The sequence below is a fragment of the Clupea harengus genome, chromosome 25, assembly GCF_900700415.2.
Source record: "Clupea harengus chromosome 25, Ch_v2.0.2, whole genome shotgun sequence".
Classification (NCBI taxonomy): Eukaryota; Metazoa; Chordata; class Actinopteri; order Clupeiformes; family Clupeidae; genus Clupea; species Clupea harengus.
In genome coordinates this window covers 7528756-7550424 of record NC_045176.1, presented here as the reverse complement: position 1 = coordinate 7550424, position 21669 = coordinate 7528756, and the positions used below count along the sequence as shown (strand labels likewise).

Genomic DNA, 21669 nt, shown 5'->3' with positions numbered 1-21669 from the left:
GAACCAGAAGTGACTTTGGATCACGTGAGGAATTTCTCATTCACAGTGAGTTTGCCTCTGACTGACCGGTCATGGTCTCGGTGAAAGGGTGTCACAGACTTGGCTAGACATTGTATTTAATCTTGAAGGGTTATTTACCACCCAATGGTAGGGTCAGAAAGTCGGTTACGAAATTCGCGAGAGAGAACAGTGGTTGTTCAAAAATGACGAGTAATTGAGAAAAGACTGGGATAGCGGAGCAGGAAAGAAGACACCACAACAACGTTTTCGTCATCTTGACACGGAGCTAACCAGATATAAGGTAAACACGATAGCCACGATGGCTAACTTAAACGAGTAAGCCAGGAGTCCTTTCCTTATAAGTCTATGTCTACAACTAACATTAGTTGTATAAAGTTGACTGCTCGCATGTATCTAGTTGATTTAGGTTTGTTTACATTTATTTTTCAACTGTCAGACCCAGGTAAATGAATTTACCATCACTGATGTTTCACCGGCTTCTTAGCCAACGACAGCTGGATGCTGCTCCATAATAAACTAACCGTAGTATAATGGAATTGAGTTAGCGTGGGGAACATTGCAGTTGCTACTTACATAGCTAACATATCCTATGTTATCTAAATGATTATGTAAGTCGGTTGTTTTGTGACGTTGTGATTGTAAATCATGTTGTTGCTCTTAGCGGGTGAGTTTGTTTCTGAATCTGAAACACATCCTAATGCTAGTTCAGTAGGCTAGCTGAGGTTGGCTAGCCTGTAGCATATGCTGCTTAGCCAGCAAGCAAATAGTTAGCTACATAGGCTACTGATCATTGGCCTAACATTAGCAGTGCATCCTCGTAGGTGTCATTTGGTGCTATTACGCGATAATTACCCAGCTAATTAGCAACAGCAATGTTCATAGTAGGCTGACCATGCTTTACGTGTATAAAGACAAACGCCACGAACGTTAGTGGACGTTAGTGAACAACTGTTAAACCATTCGCTTGAGAAACTAATGCTAGCCAAGTTAGCCAGAGCTCGACTGTGAGCTGGCTGTTTAGATGAAGCCAATGCCAATTAAATGCACTTAGCATCTAACCAGAAGTGCAGAAATATTATTTAGTAAGTAAGTAACGTTACTACAGCATAAGTGATGTACTAGCCTGTATCTTACAATATGTACAGTGATGGACAGTGGAGAGTTACAATAAACAAATATCATATATGTAAATATTTTAAATATACAGATGTGAAGGGGACAGAGTTACAGAATAGAGAGCAGATGAAAGGTTGTATGTACATAGCATGTATTTGATGTATGCAGAGTATAAACAACATAGGTTTTGTACAGTTGTATGTACAGTTGGTTATATGTACAGTGTAGGTGGAATAGTGCAACTAACACATTTGTTAAAGTACAGTGCAGAAATGAGTGCAATGATGCTATTAGGGTGGTGGTGTGGAGTTTAGCAGGGTCCCAGCCTCAGGAAAGAAGCTCAGAAGCACAGAAGTGGAGGCCCCTGTAGCGCCTCCAAATAAGAGAAGTGTGAAAAGTCCATGGTTAGGGTGGGAGGCATCCTTCATGATGTGTCTCGCCTTTTTGACCAGGATGGAGGAGTTCTCTTTCTGTTACTTTGTGAGCCACAGCTCGCACAGGGGAACTAGAATAGTCGCTGACACACTTACAATCAAGCCTTGAGGCAGGCAACGACTGGGCAGGGGAGGAGCCGAACTCCGCCATTGTCAAAGCTATATAACCCACTGCCCATCGTCGTCGCTGATTTTCTATATTAGCTTACTTACCAGAACTTCATGTAATTACGACTTTCGGAGTCTACACTCCTCTGGGGCATCGTAGTAACTGCTTTTCTTCAACATGCTAAAGCAGGTTGGCTAACCCTACGGCATGACAAAATTGTGTCTGTATGGTTTTCTTTCTGAAGGGGTGACGTACGAATATCAGTCCCTTCCCTTCTGCCTTGTGCTAGCCGCTTGTCTGTAGGACTCCCTGTCCCCTACAGAATCCCCTACAGAGCTTACCTGACAGAGGAAAGAGTCCAGACCTTTGTTTCCTGTCTGTCTCTTTTCCGAAGGCCCCGCAAAGTTTGTTTATGTGACTTGTCTTCCCCTCCTCGGTCTCATGGCCTTGGTGGTACGATTCCCCTTGGCATGCTGCGCATGAGGGGCTTTCAGAGACGAGTACTTTGCACCCTCACACAAGTACTTTGATTTCCTCACTACAGGTGGGGATGGGCTTGCTTGTAATGTGCAAGGTTGTAAAAATGGACTCATCATTAGCAGGTTGGGTCGACAAGGGGACGAACAGTCAACAGAGTAACCCACATGGTCAACAGCCTAGAGTCAGTTTCACATGTACGTATTCAAGTTGTATATGGTGCTTCTCTCATGGTCATATCTGAGGGGCACTCATGTGCTGGTGTACAAAGACAACACTGCGGTAGTTGCATACATGAATCATCAGGGTTTGGCACCTGGCAAAGTCTCTGCTGATGTGGGGCGGATCTCCTGTCCCTCACCTATTATAAGTGGAAACTTTGCTCCTGCCGAGCTGGGCTGTGCAAACGTCATTTGCATTTCCATTACAAGAACGGCGCCAAAATGTGCCCCGCTTGCTTTGGGCCCTCTTCTGAGCAGGTCAAACCATGCTGGGTCCGCCTCCACACGTGCCGAATAGCATCAAAGATACTATTTCTTTTGTGATTGGTTATGTCATTCAGTTCTTGTCATAGTGTATATCAAGACATGAAGGAGATCCGGTTGAAATGTTTAATCTGGAAAGTTCAAATAGTAGCTATAACAAGGATAGTAAATGGCACAATGGCACAGTGAATGTTTTTAGGCAAATTAATTGACAAAATAAACGTATTCTCTCAATATGACAAGTGGTATGAACTCGATAAAACAATACATTCCATGGTTAAATTACTTTGTTATCTGGAGAACTAACAAGCTGGCAAGCTAGCCCACACAGAATTAGAAACAGGTGGCATTAACGTTAGCAAGGATTCAGGCTCAATTTTAACCAAGCAACTGCCATTATGCCAAAGAAAGAAGTACTCGCCTGGAAACTAAACCGGTTGGTTTATTTTCAGACGAAACCAAATGTTTCCTTTTGTGGGCTAATGTTACACATATCTGAAAAAAAAGGCAGGCTGATGTTGGCAGAAGGTTAATCAATATCCAGCAGTTCTTAGTATAAGACCTGTACAGAAACATCAGCCTTGAAAATGTTTTGATGATTGTTGTGCGTAAAGAACTAAGCTGATAAGGTGTGCTTTGGGTACACGTGCAGCATTTTATGTCACTACCAGACAGCTAGTCAAACAAAACATTGATGTGATTTTCACCTATCAGAAGGCAACAGGGTAGGGAGACTGGGCTGGGCTGAAAATAAATCTGATGTTTAAATGTTAACGGCTCTGCTTATCTGTAAAACGAAACCAATGGATCACCTTTAAAGCATTCACATGGGCTCTACATGTGAACAAACGTGACCTGTAACGACACATTTTAGTAGGTTTGAGTGTTACGAAGTTTATTTTAGTAGGTTTGAGTGTTACGAAGTTTATTTTGGCACTTTTTCTCCACATGGTGGCCTGTTTGAATGCCCCAGGAGGGACAGAGTGCTGGCAAGCAAAAAGCTGAAAGTATTTCAAGCCTTAGGTTTCAGCTCATGTGAAAAAGCACCCGTTGTATCCCACAATTTGTAGCCAAACATCATCAGGCTCATCTCATTTGAATGGGTATGACTCAGTACGAGTTCATCTACTGTTGGCAGCGGTCTGGTTTACTCTTGAGCACAGAGGCATGGGAGTTCTCTCAGTAAAATCATTAACTACCGTTGGCAGTGTACATCATCTGTGATGTGCCAAGAGGAACAGTTTGTCACATGTAACAGCATGCTGGACTGGCTCATTTCCAGACTCAACCCCCTTATCAAGTGAAAACGCTGGAGACCCTTTACAGGAAACGGCCTCCTTATCAGCTCCAGAGACTCCGTCCATATGCTGCTGCCTCATTGGTTGAACTCAAGGTGGCCTCTTGTGCGCAGTTTGTTGAGGGGTGATATGTTGTTTGAACCCATTACCTCAAAGGACAGTAAACGAGTAGCACATTGGACAGTGTTATTTAAGTGTCAAGAGGTTCCACGCTGTGATCAGTTGTTATTGTCAATACCTAGGCTACCTGTTGAGGGTCAGTTGAAGATCAGGAAGGGAGGAGTCAACTGTTTGAGATTGAGATTGAGATGAGGATGACGGAGAAAGATGGGCTGCTGGTGAGAGGCAGATTACTGTGGACTGAGTTGGATACCGAGAGGTGGAGATGAAGAGATTACACTCTCTGGACAGCCAGACTGAGGAAGACACGAGCGAGCAGGATGAGTCTCCATTCCTCAGGCCCTCCTGGTCCTTGGTGAGTGAGAGGAATGGCCTTTGAAAAGTGTTCAAAGGATTCCAGGATACTCCTTCCTAAGAGCAGCATCGAACCTGGTCTCATTAATGCACGTTTCACATCAGCACCAGTGCAACCCATCATGCCACTTTCCAAATTTAATGAGGTGTCTTGTTTTGAGGTTTGTGTATGGATCACAGAAGCATGGCATGTTCTTTTTCAATTATTTTATGAATGGAATTCCTTTTTTGCCATGTGATGTCGTTTACATCATAAACCTTTATCATGTAACAATGATAAGGTGTGCTCTTTGGTTCCAAGCCTTAGCCTATAGGCGGTGGCCGCTTTCATAATCAGGTGTGGTCCGTGGTTCAAAGTCTGCTTGCTTGAGGATGGAGCATTTTATGAGGCCCTTAAGAACAGTCTTGTGAGTCATCCTTACCTGTGGGCTCCATGCCAGGTTAGCCATTTGTGGATTTACGAGGAAACAAAACCATTTCTGAGCATAATTACAGCACAATTACTTAAAAAGCACAAACAGTAACAATGGGTGCCCAATCCCTCTCAAAGGTGAGTACTACTTTTGAGCCGTAATACAACCCCCTGAGATTTTTATGATTAATGAAAGAAAAAAATATATGAGTTGAGTAATTTGTTCATGAAACAACATTCAACATGTCAGTTAAAAGGAAACTTTAGGATTTTCCGATATGGGCCCTATTTTTTGTAAATCGGTCCAGAAAGGTTAGGTTCGAACGCTAAAACCGGTTCGCTTTTTACTTGAGAAACTGCTCGTTTGATTAAAAAAACAAAGCACAAATTTAAGACTTTAGTGGAATCTTCTGTTGGTTTGGGTGATGGAAAATGTAAACATAATCAATCATGGGCTACAGTATATCCAGTCAACATTGCACCACAGAAATGATTACATCCGTTATTACTGTATCTATGTACAGCTTCTTTAGGTTGTTTGTAAGGGGCTGCTGCAATTGAGTAACATAAGCTTATGATTAAAACGCTTTTCTCTTCGCTCATGTCACATAGGCTAATTATTATTTTCTCTGTCAGATTGCACCTCGCATTTAAAACACTGGAGCAGCATTAAAGCAGTATGTATTAGTGTGTGCAGCTGCTTGAAGAAATCCACTCAGTGTTTAGGTTTAGACTAGTTTGGTTTAGCTTATGTCTATGAGGGCCTTCGTGCTTCGAGGTTAGCTTACATCAATGAGGGCCTTCCAGGCCTGAGCCCTTTATTGCCTTTCTGACTGTTCAGATATCTGACGAGTGTCTCTGTGTGGATTCCTGTCCTGTCTGAGGACGTTAGCCAGGACAACAGTTATTAGATTTCCCAAATGGCACTATATTGAACAAGATGATATTCGTTTGTATGTTCCCAAATGGCACTATATTGAACAAGATGATATTCGTTTGTGTGTTCCAAAATGGCACAGTATTGAGCAAGATGATATTCGGTTGTATGTTCACACTCGCTGTGAGGCTCTGCAAGATGCTCATATATCCCGCAGGGCTTCACTGTACATTCTGTGGCTTTGAGATTTCATTTTGTTGAAATCAATTCTGGTTTGAGTCAGATGGCCAGTATTGGCGTGTTAAACCAAAACAACCAAATTCCCCATGCTGTGAGCGCCCAGAGGTCACAAAGTGTCGTTTCAAATCCCTATTTCGTGACCGGCTGTGTACTAAGTTTGCAACACTCAAAACTTTTTTTTCCTGTTGCCTTGTATGTCCAATCCTTGTGCTGTCATTTGTGCTAAGTTGTTTATCATAGGTTGGGGCCAAAGTGGAAGTTCATCTCCAAGAGTACAAAAACAGCACATGGCACCTTTGCCCCAGAGTTAACTTTTTTTCCAGCAGTTGTTGTGGTTGGTAAATGAACTCAAGGTCAGCATGTAAACAGGATGTGTGGGGCAGCCAGAGGACAGGCTAGCAGGGTTCCTGAGTGTCTCTGTCCTTAGGCCTGTTCCCATGCCTCCTGGATCGGCCTCTGCTCTTGAGTGTCTGTCCTTACGCCTGTTCCCTTGCCTCCCGGATCGGCCTCTGCTCTTACGTAGCGTCCACCTCTCTGCTGCACAGCGGTCGGTCTGTGTCTGCAGAGTGAGATAAGGGGCTTCAGGGAGCAGGTGGCCAGTGCAAGCCAAAACTGAATTTGTGTGAAAGAGACACAGCAGTGCTGTATGAGTGGCTAACAAGGGCCTCGTTTGGCTGACTCAGAAGTGAGAAGCAAAGATATGACTGGGAGGATGGAGCAATAGGAAATGAGGAATAATTACATATTCACTAGAGAAGGAACTTTTTGAGATTACCATAAGATACCATGATGGCTAATGCTTTTTTAATCCTTTGTTCTCAGGCGGACACCATGAACTATGTGGGCCAGCTGGCAGGCCAGGTGCTGGTGACGGTGAAGGAGCTGTACAAGGGCATCAACCAGGCCACCCTCTCTGGCTGCATCGACGTGGTGGTGGTGCGGCAGAGGGATGGCACCTACCAGTGCTCGCCCTTCCACGTGCGCTTTGGAAAGCTGGGTGTGCTGCGCTCCAAGGAGAAAGTGGTGAGTGCCAGAGGGGAGCGCGGTGCCTCCAGACGGGCTGTGAGATTGACACCGTGAGGGGGGCAGGCTTTGGGTGACAGGGTGAATGTAAACAGACACCAGTGTTTATTAGAGTGGTAAGGTGAGAATGAGGCCTGTTAAGGAGGCCAGTTTTATGTGAAGGAAATTTGAGTCTGCAATCTGAGGTGTGATTTGAGACAAAGTCATTGTCTCACGTTTATGCATAATTTATAACTTTTTGGGCTTTTAAACAGGGTTCATACAGTCATGAAACGGTCTGTAAAAGTCATGGAAGTTTTCCAGGCCTGTAAAACTCATGATATTCAGTAAATTCATTGAAAGTTTTGGAAAAGGCATGATGGAACTAACTTTGTTATTATCCGCTGTTGTTTTGTGAATTTCTGCAGCTTGATACAGTTCCCACTTGAATTGACAGTCTATTGTCAAAAACAATTCAATTCAATTCAATTTATGAAAATCCCTGCAGCAAATCCCACTTTAGACCTCAACAATCACAGCAATCACTGGCAAGATCCTGGTGGGATCACAATTTAAATTTTTATAGGTCTAATTTATCCATCCCCTTGGATTAACAGTGCATTCCTTTTAAGAAGCAAAGGCTGATTGACTGTACATTATGTTAGCCCTTATCTTGTAAACATCTCTGAGTTGGTGTTAGTTCTCGCCATCTCTCCATGAGAAAACTCCACTGAAAGAATGTTCACAGCTGAGCATAAACAATCAGTTTTTTATAGAGTCACATGGCGTGTGTGTGTGTGTGAGCTCATCTTGGCACGGTGCTGGCTTGCGAAATGAATGACCTTTATCAGTTGGCTCTGTGGCCCCGCATCCCCTAGTTAGTGAGGGCTGCCCCTTACCCCACTGACTGAATGTTGTTTATTCAGGAAAAACAAAATCCCAGCACTGTGTGTTGTTCTCATTAGCAGAGAAAGCCCCATTGGCTCTGATCAACGACTCGGTGGCTTACGCCCACAGCAGAAGGAGTGCTGTGGCTGTAGCTTTTGGGCTTAATTGTCACCAAAATAATGCTGGTCACATTTCACAATGACCTTAGTGTTGTTCAACACTCTACTGTGTGGGCGACTGCCACAGCAGCAGAGAGCCTTAACGCAGGGACAACATTTGCGGCGGGGGGAAGGGTGTGCTTTTTCTACCATCTGTGCAGAGGAGAGGATTGTTGAGAGGTGTAGAGAGGAGAGAAAAGAGGCGCAGTCGCTATGGCAACAGGTTTCTCAGAGTCAAGCCCGGCGTTAAAAAGGAGGTGGGAGGGATTGTCTTATCAAGGTTGCCTGTGAGATGAGGGGATGTCTGAATCCTTTGTAACTCTTCTTGCGCGTAGACTTCTGCATACCTGTGGGCGTTGAGACATCCTTTTTCTTCTTTGTCTCGTGGGCCACAGCAATCCATAACGAAGACAGAAACTTGAACAAACACAGCACTAAAGGTGTGTTGGGTACGGCTCACAGGCTCGAAGGACTGCCCGCAGCTCGTGTTGAGCTTGTCAAGTGGACACGACTCCTCTGCGCCTTGGCAAAGGCTGTTTTGTAGTGTGTTCAACCTAATTATATGTGAGTGACTCTCAACAAGCTGCCCTGCTGTTGTACAACTACCACCCCCCCCCCCCCCCCCCCCCCCCCATGCACCCTCTGTTCCGTGGGTAATCTTTTCAAACAAGTGTGCGTGCCCTGTGAACGTGACATGAAGCAGACTGTTTTCGAGGAGTAATGTATGTTGTCGGTGAGCAGGGCTGGCACAGTCTACCCCTGCTTATGCACGCGGCCGGGGAGCGTGTCGGGCTCCGGGGCCGCTCTGTATGCTGGAGAGCAGCGCAGGAGGTTCACCCCCTGATCCTCGCTCCTGTCATTAAGATTCTAGCCCACCGCTCTCTCCCAACATAAATCACTGAGCAACCTAGCAAATTAACCAAACAAGCTGCCAGCTTGGAGAGGGGAGAAGGAGAAGAGCGAAAAGAGTACAGGATGTGTTTGAATGTAAGAGTTTTTTTTTTCACTGGATGGGAGGTGAAAAAAGTACATGAGAGAGACTGAGGGATGGTGTTGAATGTGTGTCGTTTAAGACGGTAGCTTGCCGGCACTCCCTTCAGCAGTGCGAGCAGACGCCTCTCGCTTCCTCGGGGGGCCTCCCGCATGAAATGAGCTCCATGCAAACGCCCGAGGCCCCACACACACACCGCAGCCCGATGCGGCGGCAGTATCGGTATCGCTAAATAACACAGCCCTCCGCGGAGCCCAGTTAGCAGGCTGCCGCGCAGCAGGCGTCTCGTCGGCTAATTGGGTTTGGGGCCCGCTAAGAGGGCCGGGCCTGTCTGGAGATACAACCTCAGGCAGCGTGCAAAGGAACCATGGGGGGGCCCGGCTTCACCTGAAAGCTTTTCTCGAGGTTCCCTTGGATAAAGGTCAGAAAGCGTGATAATCAGGAGGAGGCCGGGTGAAAATAACTATCTCGCTGCCATGTGGTTTTATTTAAGGCTGCCAATATGGGTCCTGATTTTAAAGCTGTTTTTTCACCCACGCGTGTTTTCACAGATCGACATCGAGGTCAATGGCGAGCCGGTGGAGTTGCACATGAAGCTGGGCGACAACGGGGAGGCCTTCTTCGTGCAGGAAACGGAGGAGCGGAACGTGAGCACTAACACCGCTACATCTGTTATTGCTCACGAAGCATCCATCACAGCAGGCTATTAGCCAAGTACTGAATGCCAATCAGTGAATCCGCTCCCTCTCATTGCCTCATGTCAGTCTCCCTAAGCACTGATCTGGAAAGGGTTATGCTCAGATGTATGAGGAGCCTGTGAAATGGACTCCCATGTTGTTTTCAATGATCAGATGCCTGTGAGATCTATGAGCTTGATTCAATTACACTTGGCAACGAGCGCAGAGATTGCTCCTTAAGGTAGCTTGTGACCACACTCAAAGGCACGACTGAACTTTAATGCATTCCATTCTTTTGAACTACCTTCATTATGACTCACAGTAATTACTTTGCCTCCTCCGGGTATTCGTTTCAGGCTTAACTGAAAAAAAAATTAAATAAAAATAATAATCTATATATATTATACTACCGATATTATACTACCGATGTGTAGTTCTGAGTGAAACTAGCAAGTGCTTACTCCCAATTAATCAGCCAATGACAACATTAAATGAACAGGCCCATGAGATTTCAACTGTTTGGACAAAAATCTGTGATTTTGGTTCTTTTTAAGATTTCCTTCCTTTACTTTTTTCTTGTTTTTGTGCATTCAGTGCAGTGAGAACCATTGTGAGTCGTTGTACTGTACTGTACTGAAAGAGTGTAATTGAACGCAGTCGTGTTTCCCCTCTATAGGAAGTCATTCCGGCCCACCTGGCCACCTCGCCCATCCCCACCGAGGGGCTCATGTTCTGGATGGGCGAAGGCCGCATGTTGCCCCCGGGCATGGAGGACGATCCCGAGGAGGTGGACGACCCCCCGGAGGCTCCTGTCAGCAGCACCGTCTCGGTGAAGAAGAAGAGGAAGAGGAGGAAGAAGCACAAGGGTGACCCCAGGCGCGAGGAGCTGACCCCGCCGGCCTCCGTTGCCAACGTCCAGCCCAGTGAGGAGATCTTTGAGATGGACCTGAGCTCCGACGAGGAGACCCTCGCAGCCCACAGCGCCAGGTGAGCGGGGGACACCGCTGCTGCTGCTGGATGATGTTTGTATTTGCAGAATGTCCACCTAATCCTTAATGGTTGTCTAATTGTTGTCCTGTCGTGCAGGTCTTCTTCAATTAGCGTTATACGTGAGGTGGAGCAAAAATACCCTGCACACCATTCTTTGGACAACTACCCCTATTCCGACGGAGATTGGACTACCTCAGACAGGTATTTGCTCTCTAAATACCAAGACCAAGAACATCTCTTGATCTAAAAAAAAAAGAATCCCCTTACCATATCTCACTTTCACATTTCTCCTGCTGATCTGGTGGTTTTGGTTTGTTATGTGTTCAGTCATGGCCTATCCCAGGCCTTCTCTCCGAAGAGTGACTCGGAGCTGATGGTGCGGGCCTCAGAGAGCATGCTCAGAGCGGAGTCGCACATGCAGTGGACCTGGGGGGAGTTACCCGAACCAACACGGGTGAGGACCGATCCGTGCCCCGCACCCACACAGACGTGCTTGCCCATTCACATAGTGGCATGAAGGGGGTTCAGTTTTCATAGTTTGACCTCACATTAAATCTGTACATGTGTTGTGTAGTAGATCATTCACTGTTGAAGTGAAACATGACATTGAGATTTTAGAGTTAAAAGAATTGTCAGTCTTACAGCTTAAGTGCGTGTCTGTACACATTGATAAGTCACTCATCACAGCAGCTTTTTCTCCAGGCTCCCAAAAAGGAGAAAACCGAGCTGCCCAAAATGGTCACCATCACGCCCTCGGAGAACACGCACTTCCGGGTCATCCTGAGCTCAGAGGCCATGGACACCGAGGCTGAGGAGCAGGATGGTGCCAGGGGTGGCAGGCAGGAGGACCAGGCCCCGGTGTGTGCCATCGTCAAGCCCCAGCCCCGCACACCTGTGGCCCCCGTGGTCACCGTGGCTCCTGTGGTCACCGTGGCGCCCGACAGCGCCCTGACCCCCGACAGCTCCCTGGCCCCCGACAGCTCCCTGGCCCCCGACAGCGCCCTGGCCCCCGACAGCGCCCTGGCCCCCGACAGCGCCCTGACCCCCGACAACGCCCTGACCCCCGACAACGCCATGACCCCCGCGGAGCTTGAGGAGGTCTCTGAGCACGACATGAGCACCTCCACCCCCACAGATGCTCAAGCTGCTGCCGCCGCCGCTGCCCAAATGGCCGGGGACATGGCCGACACCTCCAAGACTGACTCACCTTCCAAGAAAAAAGGTGTGCCTTCTCAAAGCATCTTAAGGCTAAAACTAGCTCCTAACTTGCCAATTTATAAGAAACGCATGGGCATGGGGATGGGGATGTCATTCCTAATTTTGGGATTAATCTTTTGTACTAAGAGTAAATCATCAATGCCCTTAGCACTAGAAGTAGCACCTAAGTCTGGGAGAACTACGAGGTAGTTGAGAGAAGCCCTAACTCACAAACACCAACACCAACAAAAAGGCCATTTCTATCATTCCATGTTGCAGTGGAGTGGAGATGTAGAATTACTGAAAAGATGCCTCCTCCATCACAAGGGAATAATTATAGAGCTTGTAAGGGATGAAATGTCACCAACCAACCAAAACAACCCATTCAGTGCTGAAATTGAATTAAATGTAATGTTCCTGTCTACACAAACATGTCATCGTACAGATCCATCAAACTGTGAGCAGATACTCTGTCTACGGGTAGCATGTCATATTTATTAATTTCTCTTCTTTGCCGTAGGCTATGTAGTGCATGCCTGCTCACCAGCACAGACCTGTCACTCAACAACCAATCACTGAGGTCTTTGAAAGCAAGCTCGTGCTTGAGGCTTGACGTCAGAGTTCTTGCTTTTTCTTAGTAAAAGTTGGTCTCAGAAAAAAACCTTTGCTCTCAGAAAACCTTTAGCCAGGAACCTTTAGTGCGACTTATGTACTTATGTACTCCATGTGGCAGGATCAAATGCTTTGTGAATACAGTCCCTGAAGTCCTTGTATAGTGCACTCATTGCAGTATTTCGTTTTCTGTTTCTCTTCGAACAGGAGTCCCAAAGAGGAGTCAACACCAGGGACCTGAAGATATCTACCTGGACGACTTGAATGTACTTGATGCAGATGCTGTTGCTCGCTACTTTCCCAAGAGGTCAGTGCCTGAAAACGATTGATTAGTTAGGGAATGTCTTCAATAACCTTTGGTATTGATACATTAATGGCTGTTAAGAGCTTTAGGTAAACAGTAAGAGGGGCTGAAACTCTGATGTCATTTGGTTTTGAGAAATATATCTACCGTGCTATTCATTCACCTTTCATGATGTTTTACTGGTTTATTTTAACTGAAATGTATGTGTGTGTGTGTGTCTGTGTCTGTGTGTGTGTGTGTGTGTCTGTTTACAGTGAGTCAGACCCAGGCTCTAAGCACTGGATTGACTCCGAGATGTGCTCCGGTTCCCAGTCGCCCCAGTCGGTGGGCAGCGCGGCGGCTGACAGTGGCACCGAGTGCCTCTCTGACTCAGCCGGCGATTTGCCCGATGTCACCCTGTCCCTGTGCGGGGGGCTCAGCGAGAACGCAGAGATATCCAAAGGTAAAGCACTGGGCCTTAGGGCCTAGGAGCCAGCTGTGGGAAGCCGCTAACAGCTTCTTCTTGTTCTTTTTGTGTGTGTGTTTGTATTTAATCAACTAAGCCAACAAACAAGGAGGCAAGCAGATAATCTGTTTAAATGGCAACCTGTCTGTGTTGTAGGCCATGTGTACATTAAGGTGCCGTGGGAATGGTTTGGGCTTCGATCCGCCCCAGTTAGCATTTTGTAGGGTCAGATAATAATATATAATAAGATAATAATTCATTTTGTTTTGAAAGCATTTACACTTGTATTCAAAGGGACTCCCAGGAAAGTTATGGAAGTAGTCTTCAGAAATGCTTGAAGGATATTACTTACAGCTTGTTTTTTTTTTTTTTTACCTCTCTTTACCTTATGTTTCTAGAAAAGTTTATGGAGCATATTATCACCTACAGTGAATTTGCAGAAAATCCTGCCATAATAGACAATCCAAACCTGGTTGTAAAAATTGCTAACAGGTAAGCATCTTATAATTTTTTTAATAGCGAAAATCAACAGTGGTATCTACAGAAATGTTATAACATTTGATCATTTAACATTTGATCATTTTTTTTAATGTCTTTCAGATACTACAACTGGACTTTAGCTGCTCCCTTGATTCTGAGTTTGCAGGCTTTTCAGAAAACGCTGCCCAAGGTAGTCAAACATATACAGTCTGATAACAACTACAGCATCTCACTGGAAATAAACATGAGAGAGAGAGAGAGAGAGAGAGAGAGAGAGAGAGAGAGAGAGAGAGAGAGAGAGAGAGAGAGAGAGAGAGAGAGAGAGAGAGAGAGAGAGAGAGAGAGAGAGAGAGAGAGAGAGAGAGAGAGAGAGAGAGAGAGAGAGAGAGATTGCGCCTCAGAATGAAAACATTGCACTACTATTTCCTTAGCCGAATGTCAATGTCTTTTTACTGTTGCATCTATCTTGTGTAACTTTGATTTTTGTTGTTGCGTGCCGTAGGCCACAGAGGAGGCTTGGGTGAAGGAGAGGATGCCAAAGAAGTCTGGTCGCTGGTGGTTCTGGCGCAAGCGAGCCGACAGCACCATCAAAACGGTGAGAGGAGTCCACACGCCGAATTAAAATAGCTCGATGGAAAGAAATCCATATCTGCTCGCAGGAGCTTCACCACACCTCTTCAACACCCACTCTGTGTTCCAGGAATGCTTTGCTCGCATTGATTGCCCTGTTTGGCTTTGGCTTAAGTGAGCCTTGGTGTCTCTTTCTCTTGCATTTTTCATCACGGAGGAAGCATTTGCACAATCGACTGGAATCAATGTAAAGGATTTCTACCTTTGGAGGGGGAGAGGATGCTGCCTGTCTCACACACACACACACACACACACACACACACACACAGATGTTCTACAGTCCTCCCGCTTGTCCGCATCGCACGTCATATACCAGGCTCATTCCTCTCCCCCCACCTGCGGTTGTGTAATGAGGCAGTGATGGAGGGGAGGGGAGCGGCAGTGTTTCACGAGCAGCCCCACGAGCGCTAGCTGACAGGGACGCGCAGAGCGCCGCGGCTCCTCTCCCGGGGGGCCCTTCATCAGCGTCATGTGTCAAGGCAATTCCGACGTGAGGATGCGGACACATCATTAGGGCCCTAATAAGTGCTCAATCTCTCACTGCCCGTCCCTTAATGAGCGGTAATTAAAGCCGGTGTTGTCACGGCGGCTGAGCCATGGATGGGCCTCGGTCAGCGCTTTCCCCTGCAGCAAAGGAAAAGCAAATAGACAAGGTCTGGTCAATTACAAAGAAGAATTAACCACCAAGTATTCATTTGGACTGTCTCTCTCTCTCTGTCTTGCCCCCCCCCCCCACTCCTTTTCTCTCTCTCTCTCTCTCTCTCTCTCTCTCTGTCTGTCCCTCTCTCTCTGTCTGTCTGTCTGTGTCTCTCTCTCTCTCTCTCTCTCTCTCTCTCTCTGTCTTCGTGTGTCTAGTCGGAGAGCTCAGGCAAGCTGGAATTGAAGGACTCTCAGCTTGAAGACGTTGGACCCTCCCAGGATAGCCCAGCCCTACAGTGAGTGAGCGTCACTGCCTGTCACGTCACCTGACTGCACGAGTCTAAAAGAAGGCTGTTTATTCTGGAACGCTGCCTGTCCACTTCCCCCAGGAGCCGGGGCTCAAAGCTTTGTCACGAAGAACTAACTTTCTTTTTAAAGCAGGTGCACTGAGGCGGTAAAGCCCTTTGAGCACCACTCTAAATATTCCACACGGGTCGTTAGAAGCCTTCAGAAGTCTGTAATGAAGTCTGCGTTACTCATACAAACGCCATCATTACTGCATTAATCGAGAGGCTGTAAGGTGTGATATATCAAATCAACACCTTGCCAAGTGATCATAATAATAGCTGATATGTTGTTGTCACAGTGTAACCGAACAGCTAATGTCCGAGTTGCGTCTTTATAACAGATAGATAGATAGATGGATACTTTATTAATCCCGAGGGAAATTTAGGTCATCCAGTAGCTTATACACATATACACCTCACCGACATACATACATAAATCACATATACATACACTTACACATACACATACGTACACAGCGAGTGAAGGAACAGGAGTGCCATGATGTGACATCGGCTTGTGTCTCCTCCGTAGGTCGCAGGAGCGGGACTCATCCAGTGACGAGGAGGCCAAGGAGCTGACGGCCACTGCAGCGGCCTCTCTGGAGCGGAGTTCCCAGTCAGACGCCTCGGGACACCCCGTGGCACATTCCTACAAGAAGTCCCTCCGCCTCTCCTCCAAGCAGATCGTAAGGGCCTTCCTTTGTCTCGTGTCATTAGGTCACTCTACTCACAACAATGCCCTCATGTTGCTATTGAAAGCATGTGTAGAGGCTAGCCTGAGGGGGCTGTGCGCTAACCCCTTCTAGTAACCTTGATTCCTGTTAATCCCTAGATGCTCGAGGTCTTTTTAAGCCTCAGGCCGATTGCTGTGCCCTACTCACTCAGAGAGAACCGTAGTAGAATTAATGACGAAAATGTCACTCCATAAGTTGTGTTTCGTTATGCAGAGCAGCCAGAGGCAAGACTTTAATGAACAGTCCCACATGAGGGAGCAGCGCCCCCCGCTGGTGGCTGGAGAGCCTGCGAGACTGAGGCGGGCCCCCGGCCTCCAGAGCCTCATGACCATAAGTCTTGGATGGGGCTGGCGCAGTTTCATTAAATGACCTATGAGTTGGATGGGCGCTGGAACACTGTGTTCCTAGGGAAGATGAACGGCCAAAGGGTTGGGTTTCACACCAAGGCATGAGACTAGCATTTGAATCGACGTCAGTATAAGGGGGAAATTAATATTCCAAAAACGGGGGTAGAAATCTGATGTTCAGCCCATGGGTAACTGTTAATTGATCATTTGTGAGTGTGGTTTTACTCTCAGCATGGTATGGTAATTGAGTTGACTCCTGGCAACATATTTCAGAGACATGATTAATGTGAAGGACAACGACTGATTTTAAGGACTAGTCACAGACCATGTGTGTGTGTTTGTGTGTCTTTGCATACACGTGTGTGTGTGTGTGTGTGTGTGTGTGTTGACAAACCCACAGGCCAGTCTGAAGTTGAAGGAGGGTCCCAACGATGTGACCTTCAGTATCACCACGCAGTACCAGGGCACATGCCGCTGTGAGGGCACCATCTACCTGTGGAACTGGGATGACAAAGTCATCATCTCCGACATCGATGGCACCATCACCAAGTATGTTCCGCTGTGTCAGCAGTTGTCTGTGGCTGTCAGGTTTGTAGTCAATAGTTAGGTAGTCAGGTGTTTGTAATTAGGTAGAAGCAGACTGGTGGATACATTCATTTCAATTGGATGTATTAGTCAGTGAATTGGGCAACGCTTTATGAGCTCTTAATTTTGAGCACTTAGACAACTTGCCTGTGTGAGAACCCTTTTGTGAGTGTTATCCACTGTCCTCTTAAGAACCTTTCTTAGATGACCTGCTTAACAGGAGCTCCTTGAGAGTCGGATGCAGATTTGGGTGTGTCATTGCTGGATGACGCCACACATCGCACCATTCCAGCTTTGAAATGTGACCACAGAAGTATTTTAGGAAAAAGCTGCAGGAGGGTTTGGATGCTCACTGTATAGCAATTGGCATGTGTTGTCAAAGTGACACACTTCAAGTATTTATAAACTCGAGCCAGACAATTCTTGGGAGTGGCAAAAAAACAGCAGGCACAGTGATTCATTTATCCGCTCTCTAGATAGCAGTACGCCCATTCAGCCGTCACAGCAAACCAAGCCCAAAGAACGAATCATTAGTAAAAATGCAAACACCAACAATAAAACAACCATGACGCATGAGCAGCACAAACTTAGTAGTTTCTCCCAAATCACATGAAACGTGCATCCAAATTGAATCCATGTCCTTAAATTTAGTACCACGGCCTCATCTTTATTTTTCTTTCCTCCCCCACTTTTTCTTTTCTTTTTTCTTTTTAAAGAAACTTTCACTCCCTTCAAAGCTGGCTGTGTCACATTAGCACAGGAGAAAAACGCTTCTTTTGGGGTTTGGGTGGCCATTCGCAGTAGGGACATCAAACGCTAGGCAGAGTGACTGGTCGCTTATTATCTGTCTGACCCAGCCAGCCGGTGCAGCGGTGCCAGTGCAGAGACGGCTGTGATGTGGGACCGGCGGTGAGGGCCGCACAGGGCCGAAGGTGGGTGGGGGTGGGGGGTGCAGTCGCCAGGAAGATGTCGGTGTAACGAGGCAGTTTAATTGTGCCAAGGGAAGGAGATATGCTGTGTTAGCCGGCGCTGCGGGGGAAGATGAAACGGCCCCTGCCACGCATAAGGATCCTCATTAGAGGGAGACTGGCCTCACTTAATCCCCGTAAAATGCTGCCGAACAATCCTTGCGATCGCCTTTTTGGCTGCTAATTTAGTGCTCGAGACTGCGGCACGGTTTCCACATATAACGGTTCGGGTGGGAGTGTGGGCAGGGATTTACTGTGGCCGGTTTGATACTGCTATCAGATTCGGTTACAATTGTGCTTCTACCTTCATGGTTAAGTTCATTTTGGTGTTTGTATGTGTTTCCTCCCAGGTCGGACGTCTTTGGACAGATCTTGCCACAGCTGGGAAAAGACTGGACTCACCAGGGCATCGCCAAGCTGTACCATTCTGTGGCGGAGTGAGTTGATCTTAGTTAGTCTTTAAAGCCAGAAGTCTATTCTCCTCCACACCCACACGCAGACCCACACAGTGCTCTCTCACATGTCCTAACTGGCATTTCATCAATACACAGCTTAGTGCATCAGCAGATCATCTAAGATCCTAAAGCACACCTAACCTTTTAGCAGGATTCCAAAAGCATACATAGCATTTTCATTTACCTCTGCCAGCTCCCTTCTCGCCTTCTCAGTGTAAACACCAGACTTTGCCGGCACCTGGCCAGCGGAACTGAGACGCTTGTCGTAATCTTCTGTATCCCATCTCTCTCGGCTGCCCTGCAGGAACGGGTACAAGTTCCTGTACTGCTCGGCGCGGGCCATCGGCATGGCGGACATGACGCGGGGGTACCTGCAGTGGGTGAACGACGGGGGCACCATCCTGCCTCGAGGGCCCCTCATGCTCTCCCCCAGCAGCCTCTTCTCAGCCTTCCACAGGCATGAACCACCCTTCCTCCTCAGCACACACACACACACACACACACACACACACACACGCACACACACAAACACCCCCCCCCACATACAATTGATTGTCCTTTTGTTGATCAGTTCCTCACGCTCCTGCCTTAGCCTTAAAATCAGCCCTCCAAAGACGGCAAATAAAAAAAGATAAAATCCTGCTGTAAGAATTCTGACTACACTATCCTCAGGAGAGACATTATCTTTCTGCTCACTCAAGGAGTTTTACAAACACCTCAACTCGCCTCAACCCAAAATGGTTCTGAAAAAAAAAAAATGCTTGAGGAACTCTGAGGAAACTAACTGCCTTTCCATTGCTCCTGCAGGGAGGTGATTGAGAAGAAGCCTGAGATCTTTAAGATCGAATGCCTTACGGACATCAAGAACCTGTTTCAGCACAATAAGCACCCCTTCTACGCCGCCTTCGGAAACAGGACCAACGTGAGTGAGACCCTCTGTGTTCTTAACCTGTTCTATTTATGAAGGGTGTCGTGTCCGCACACCACTCCCAATAGGAGGTGTATGTTTTTGGCTGAGAGGCTGGGGCTAACAGTAGGGATGGATGCTGGGGGGGGGGGGGTGGCGTGATCCCCTGAACCCTCACCCTGATCAGACTGTTGACCCAGCACCAGCACCAGCACCAGTGCCTGCGGCCTGCTAGTACTGCCAATGACGGCAGCCAGAGGGACCGGGCCAGCGGGCCGGGCAGACAGACAGACAGACAGGCGGTGCTCAGCTGAGTTCATAACTGTGGCAGGGTGGAGTGAAGCCTCCCTCATCAGTGGGTGTCTGTGTTCGTAACCATAAAAGCATTCTCTCCCGAGTAACGTCATTCAGTGGGAAAGTTTCTGTTCAGTGTTTGCGTAGTCACTGATTTTGGGAGGGAGGTGTTGTTGTTGTAGCTGTGTTGTTTCCATGGTTTATGTTTATCGCCGTGGTTATTTGTCCCGGCAGGATGTTTTTGCCTACAAGGAGGTGGGAGTGCCGGTGTGCAGGATCTTCACCGTGAATCCCAAGGGTGAACTCATCCAGGAGCAGACCAAAGGCAACAAGTCCTCGTGAGTGACAACAACAACAACAACAACAACAACAGCTCTTTGTAGTAACAACAAACTGCACTTCTGCCTGCTAACGCTCACCTCTCTCTCCACCACTGTTTTAGGTACAGCAGGCTGAGTGAACTGGTGGAGCACGTTTTCCCCCTGCTGAGCAAAGAACAAAGCTCCGCCTTCATTTTCCCAGAATTCAGCTCCTTCTGCTTCTGGAGACAGCCCCTGCCCGACATCAACCCCGAAGAACTGCTCTCATAGGCCGCCGCCGCGTTACCATGACCACACCCAATCCCTGCTGCTCTCAGCAGAGAGCCACATCCATTCCATAGCCAAAGCCTCAGAGGAGTCGCTGCTAAGCAAAAGGGGGAACACAACGTCACTCATCTGACAGCACGTTTAAGTGGACCCTTGAGATATGTGCTCCACCACTCAAAACCCGGCAGTCATTCACTCGCTCACCCACCAGTAAGAGGCAGTAAGAGACTGAGCGCTGCACCGTGGCCCCCCGTGTGAAGGCCCAGGGGCCCCTGGCGGCGGGTTGTGGTGTGCCACGGCTCCTCCACGCCATTAGCGGGCGTTTGGGCCGAGCCTGTAGTGTTCTGGCAGCTGACTGGTGTCTCTCAGCGTTCAGTTACAGAGCAATGAACCAATCACCTAGAACCCGTGTGGTGTGATTCCGTCTCCGCTGCTAAAAAAGACCCTGGCTGCCGCAGACCTCTCAGGCGCTGCCTGGCCCTGGAGAGCGCAGCTAGGTAGCTAGAGTGTGTGTGAGCGGTGGTTCGTGTGGCTAGTGGTAATTGTAAGAGTATTGACTTTCTTTTCCTTTTTTGACAGCAATGGCTTGATTTCCATTTCTTGTGTTCATTTTCATAATGCAGTGTGAATCTGTTCTCACCTGTGTACAGTGCAGCTGAATAGTGAGTGAAAATTAACATAATTGTATTTTGTAAGGAGTTCTCAGAACATATTTTTGAAAAAAAAAAATTGGCATATATGTCTTAATTATTGTTTATTTTAATTTATTCATTTGCATAAACAGTATCGGCTGCCTTTGTGTAGTGTGGAAGGAGATGCCGTTCTAATGCAGTGTGCTGGTTCCAGTGTAAGGCCCCAGGTTAGTGTGTGTGTGTGTGTGTGTGTGTGTGTGTGTGTGTGTGTGTGTGTGTGTGTGTGTGTGGTGGTGCTGGTTGGGTGTGGGCCCCACTGACCAGCTGTGTAATCATTCAGCCCCTGGTGTCTGTCGGAGCCTTGTGCTCTGAACCGGCAGCGTCTCCACACCCAACCAGGATGAACCTCCTCAGAGAGGACTCTGGTGTACTGAAGCAGGCCCAGCACACTCTATGGCCTTCGCTCCGGAGCGCGGCGGCTTCATAAGGCCTTACTGAACGCACTTTGAACAAGGGTTGTAAGGAAACGAAATACAGATATTTTTGCACTTAGAACATTATGAAGAAGTATGTTGAGCAGTGTGACTAAGACAGAACAAACTGTGCAGTATTGGCATGACGCTGGAGCTGACGTGCTCGCTACCCCCCCCCCCTCCCCACACACCCCACCCCATCTGTCGGGTCCAGGCAATGCTGTTTAATTCCCGATCCTAGTGTTACTAATACAGACTGATCCCTTCCTACCCCATTTATAACATCAGTTTAGTAGCCAGAACAACATGTCTGCTAGTATACTAATTCTGTCATTAATTATTTGACGGAATGCCTTGTTCACTGCTGGGCAGATGTGCAGACTT

General features: G+C 47.3%; 1 protein-coding gene across 2 annotated transcripts; it reads left to right on the top strand.

Moving 5' to 3' along the window:
• Positions 1 to 20549, top strand: lpin2 (lipin 2). 2 transcript variants are annotated; one of them, XM_031563391.2, is made up of 21 exons: positions 3183 to 3519; positions 3550 to 4415; positions 6766 to 6966; positions 9534 to 9629; positions 10336 to 10646; positions 10746 to 10850; positions 10977 to 11103; positions 11352 to 11871; positions 12666 to 12765; positions 13017 to 13204; positions 13606 to 13699; positions 13808 to 13877; positions 14190 to 14282; positions 15173 to 15252; positions 15836 to 15989; positions 16785 to 16933; positions 18288 to 18374; positions 18697 to 18849; positions 19200 to 19314; positions 19828 to 19931; positions 20036 to 20549. In XM_031563391.2, exons 2-21 carry the CDS (start codon positions 4326 to 4328, stop codon positions 20181 to 20183), a joined length of 2985 nt encoding a protein of 994 aa, XP_031419251.1. In that variant the 5' UTR covers positions 3183 to 3519; positions 3550 to 4325; the 3' UTR covers positions 20184 to 20549. The 2 variants fall into 2 exon arrangements, with proteins under 2 accessions (XP_012683440.2, XP_031419251.1); XM_012827986.3 differs by lacking the exons at positions 3183 to 3519; positions 3550 to 4415 and adding an exon at positions 1 to 301.
• Positions 20550 to 21669: the final 1120 nt, after the last annotated feature.

Excerpts from the sequence above, each read along its gene's own strand:
- lpin2 (XM_031563391.2), top strand. The coding sequence starts at position 4,326 with ATGAAGAGATTACACTCTCTGGACAGCCAGACTGAGGAAGACACGAGC. Across the intron at positions 13,700-13,807 it reads GTTGTAAAAATTGCTAACAG|ATACTACAACTGGACTTTAG; the intron begins GTAAGCATCTTA and ends AATGTCTTTCAG. Across the intron at positions 16,934-18,287 it reads ATCGATGGCACCATCACCAA|GTCGGACGTCTTTGGACAGA; the intron begins GTATGTTCCGCT and ends GTTTCCTCCCAG.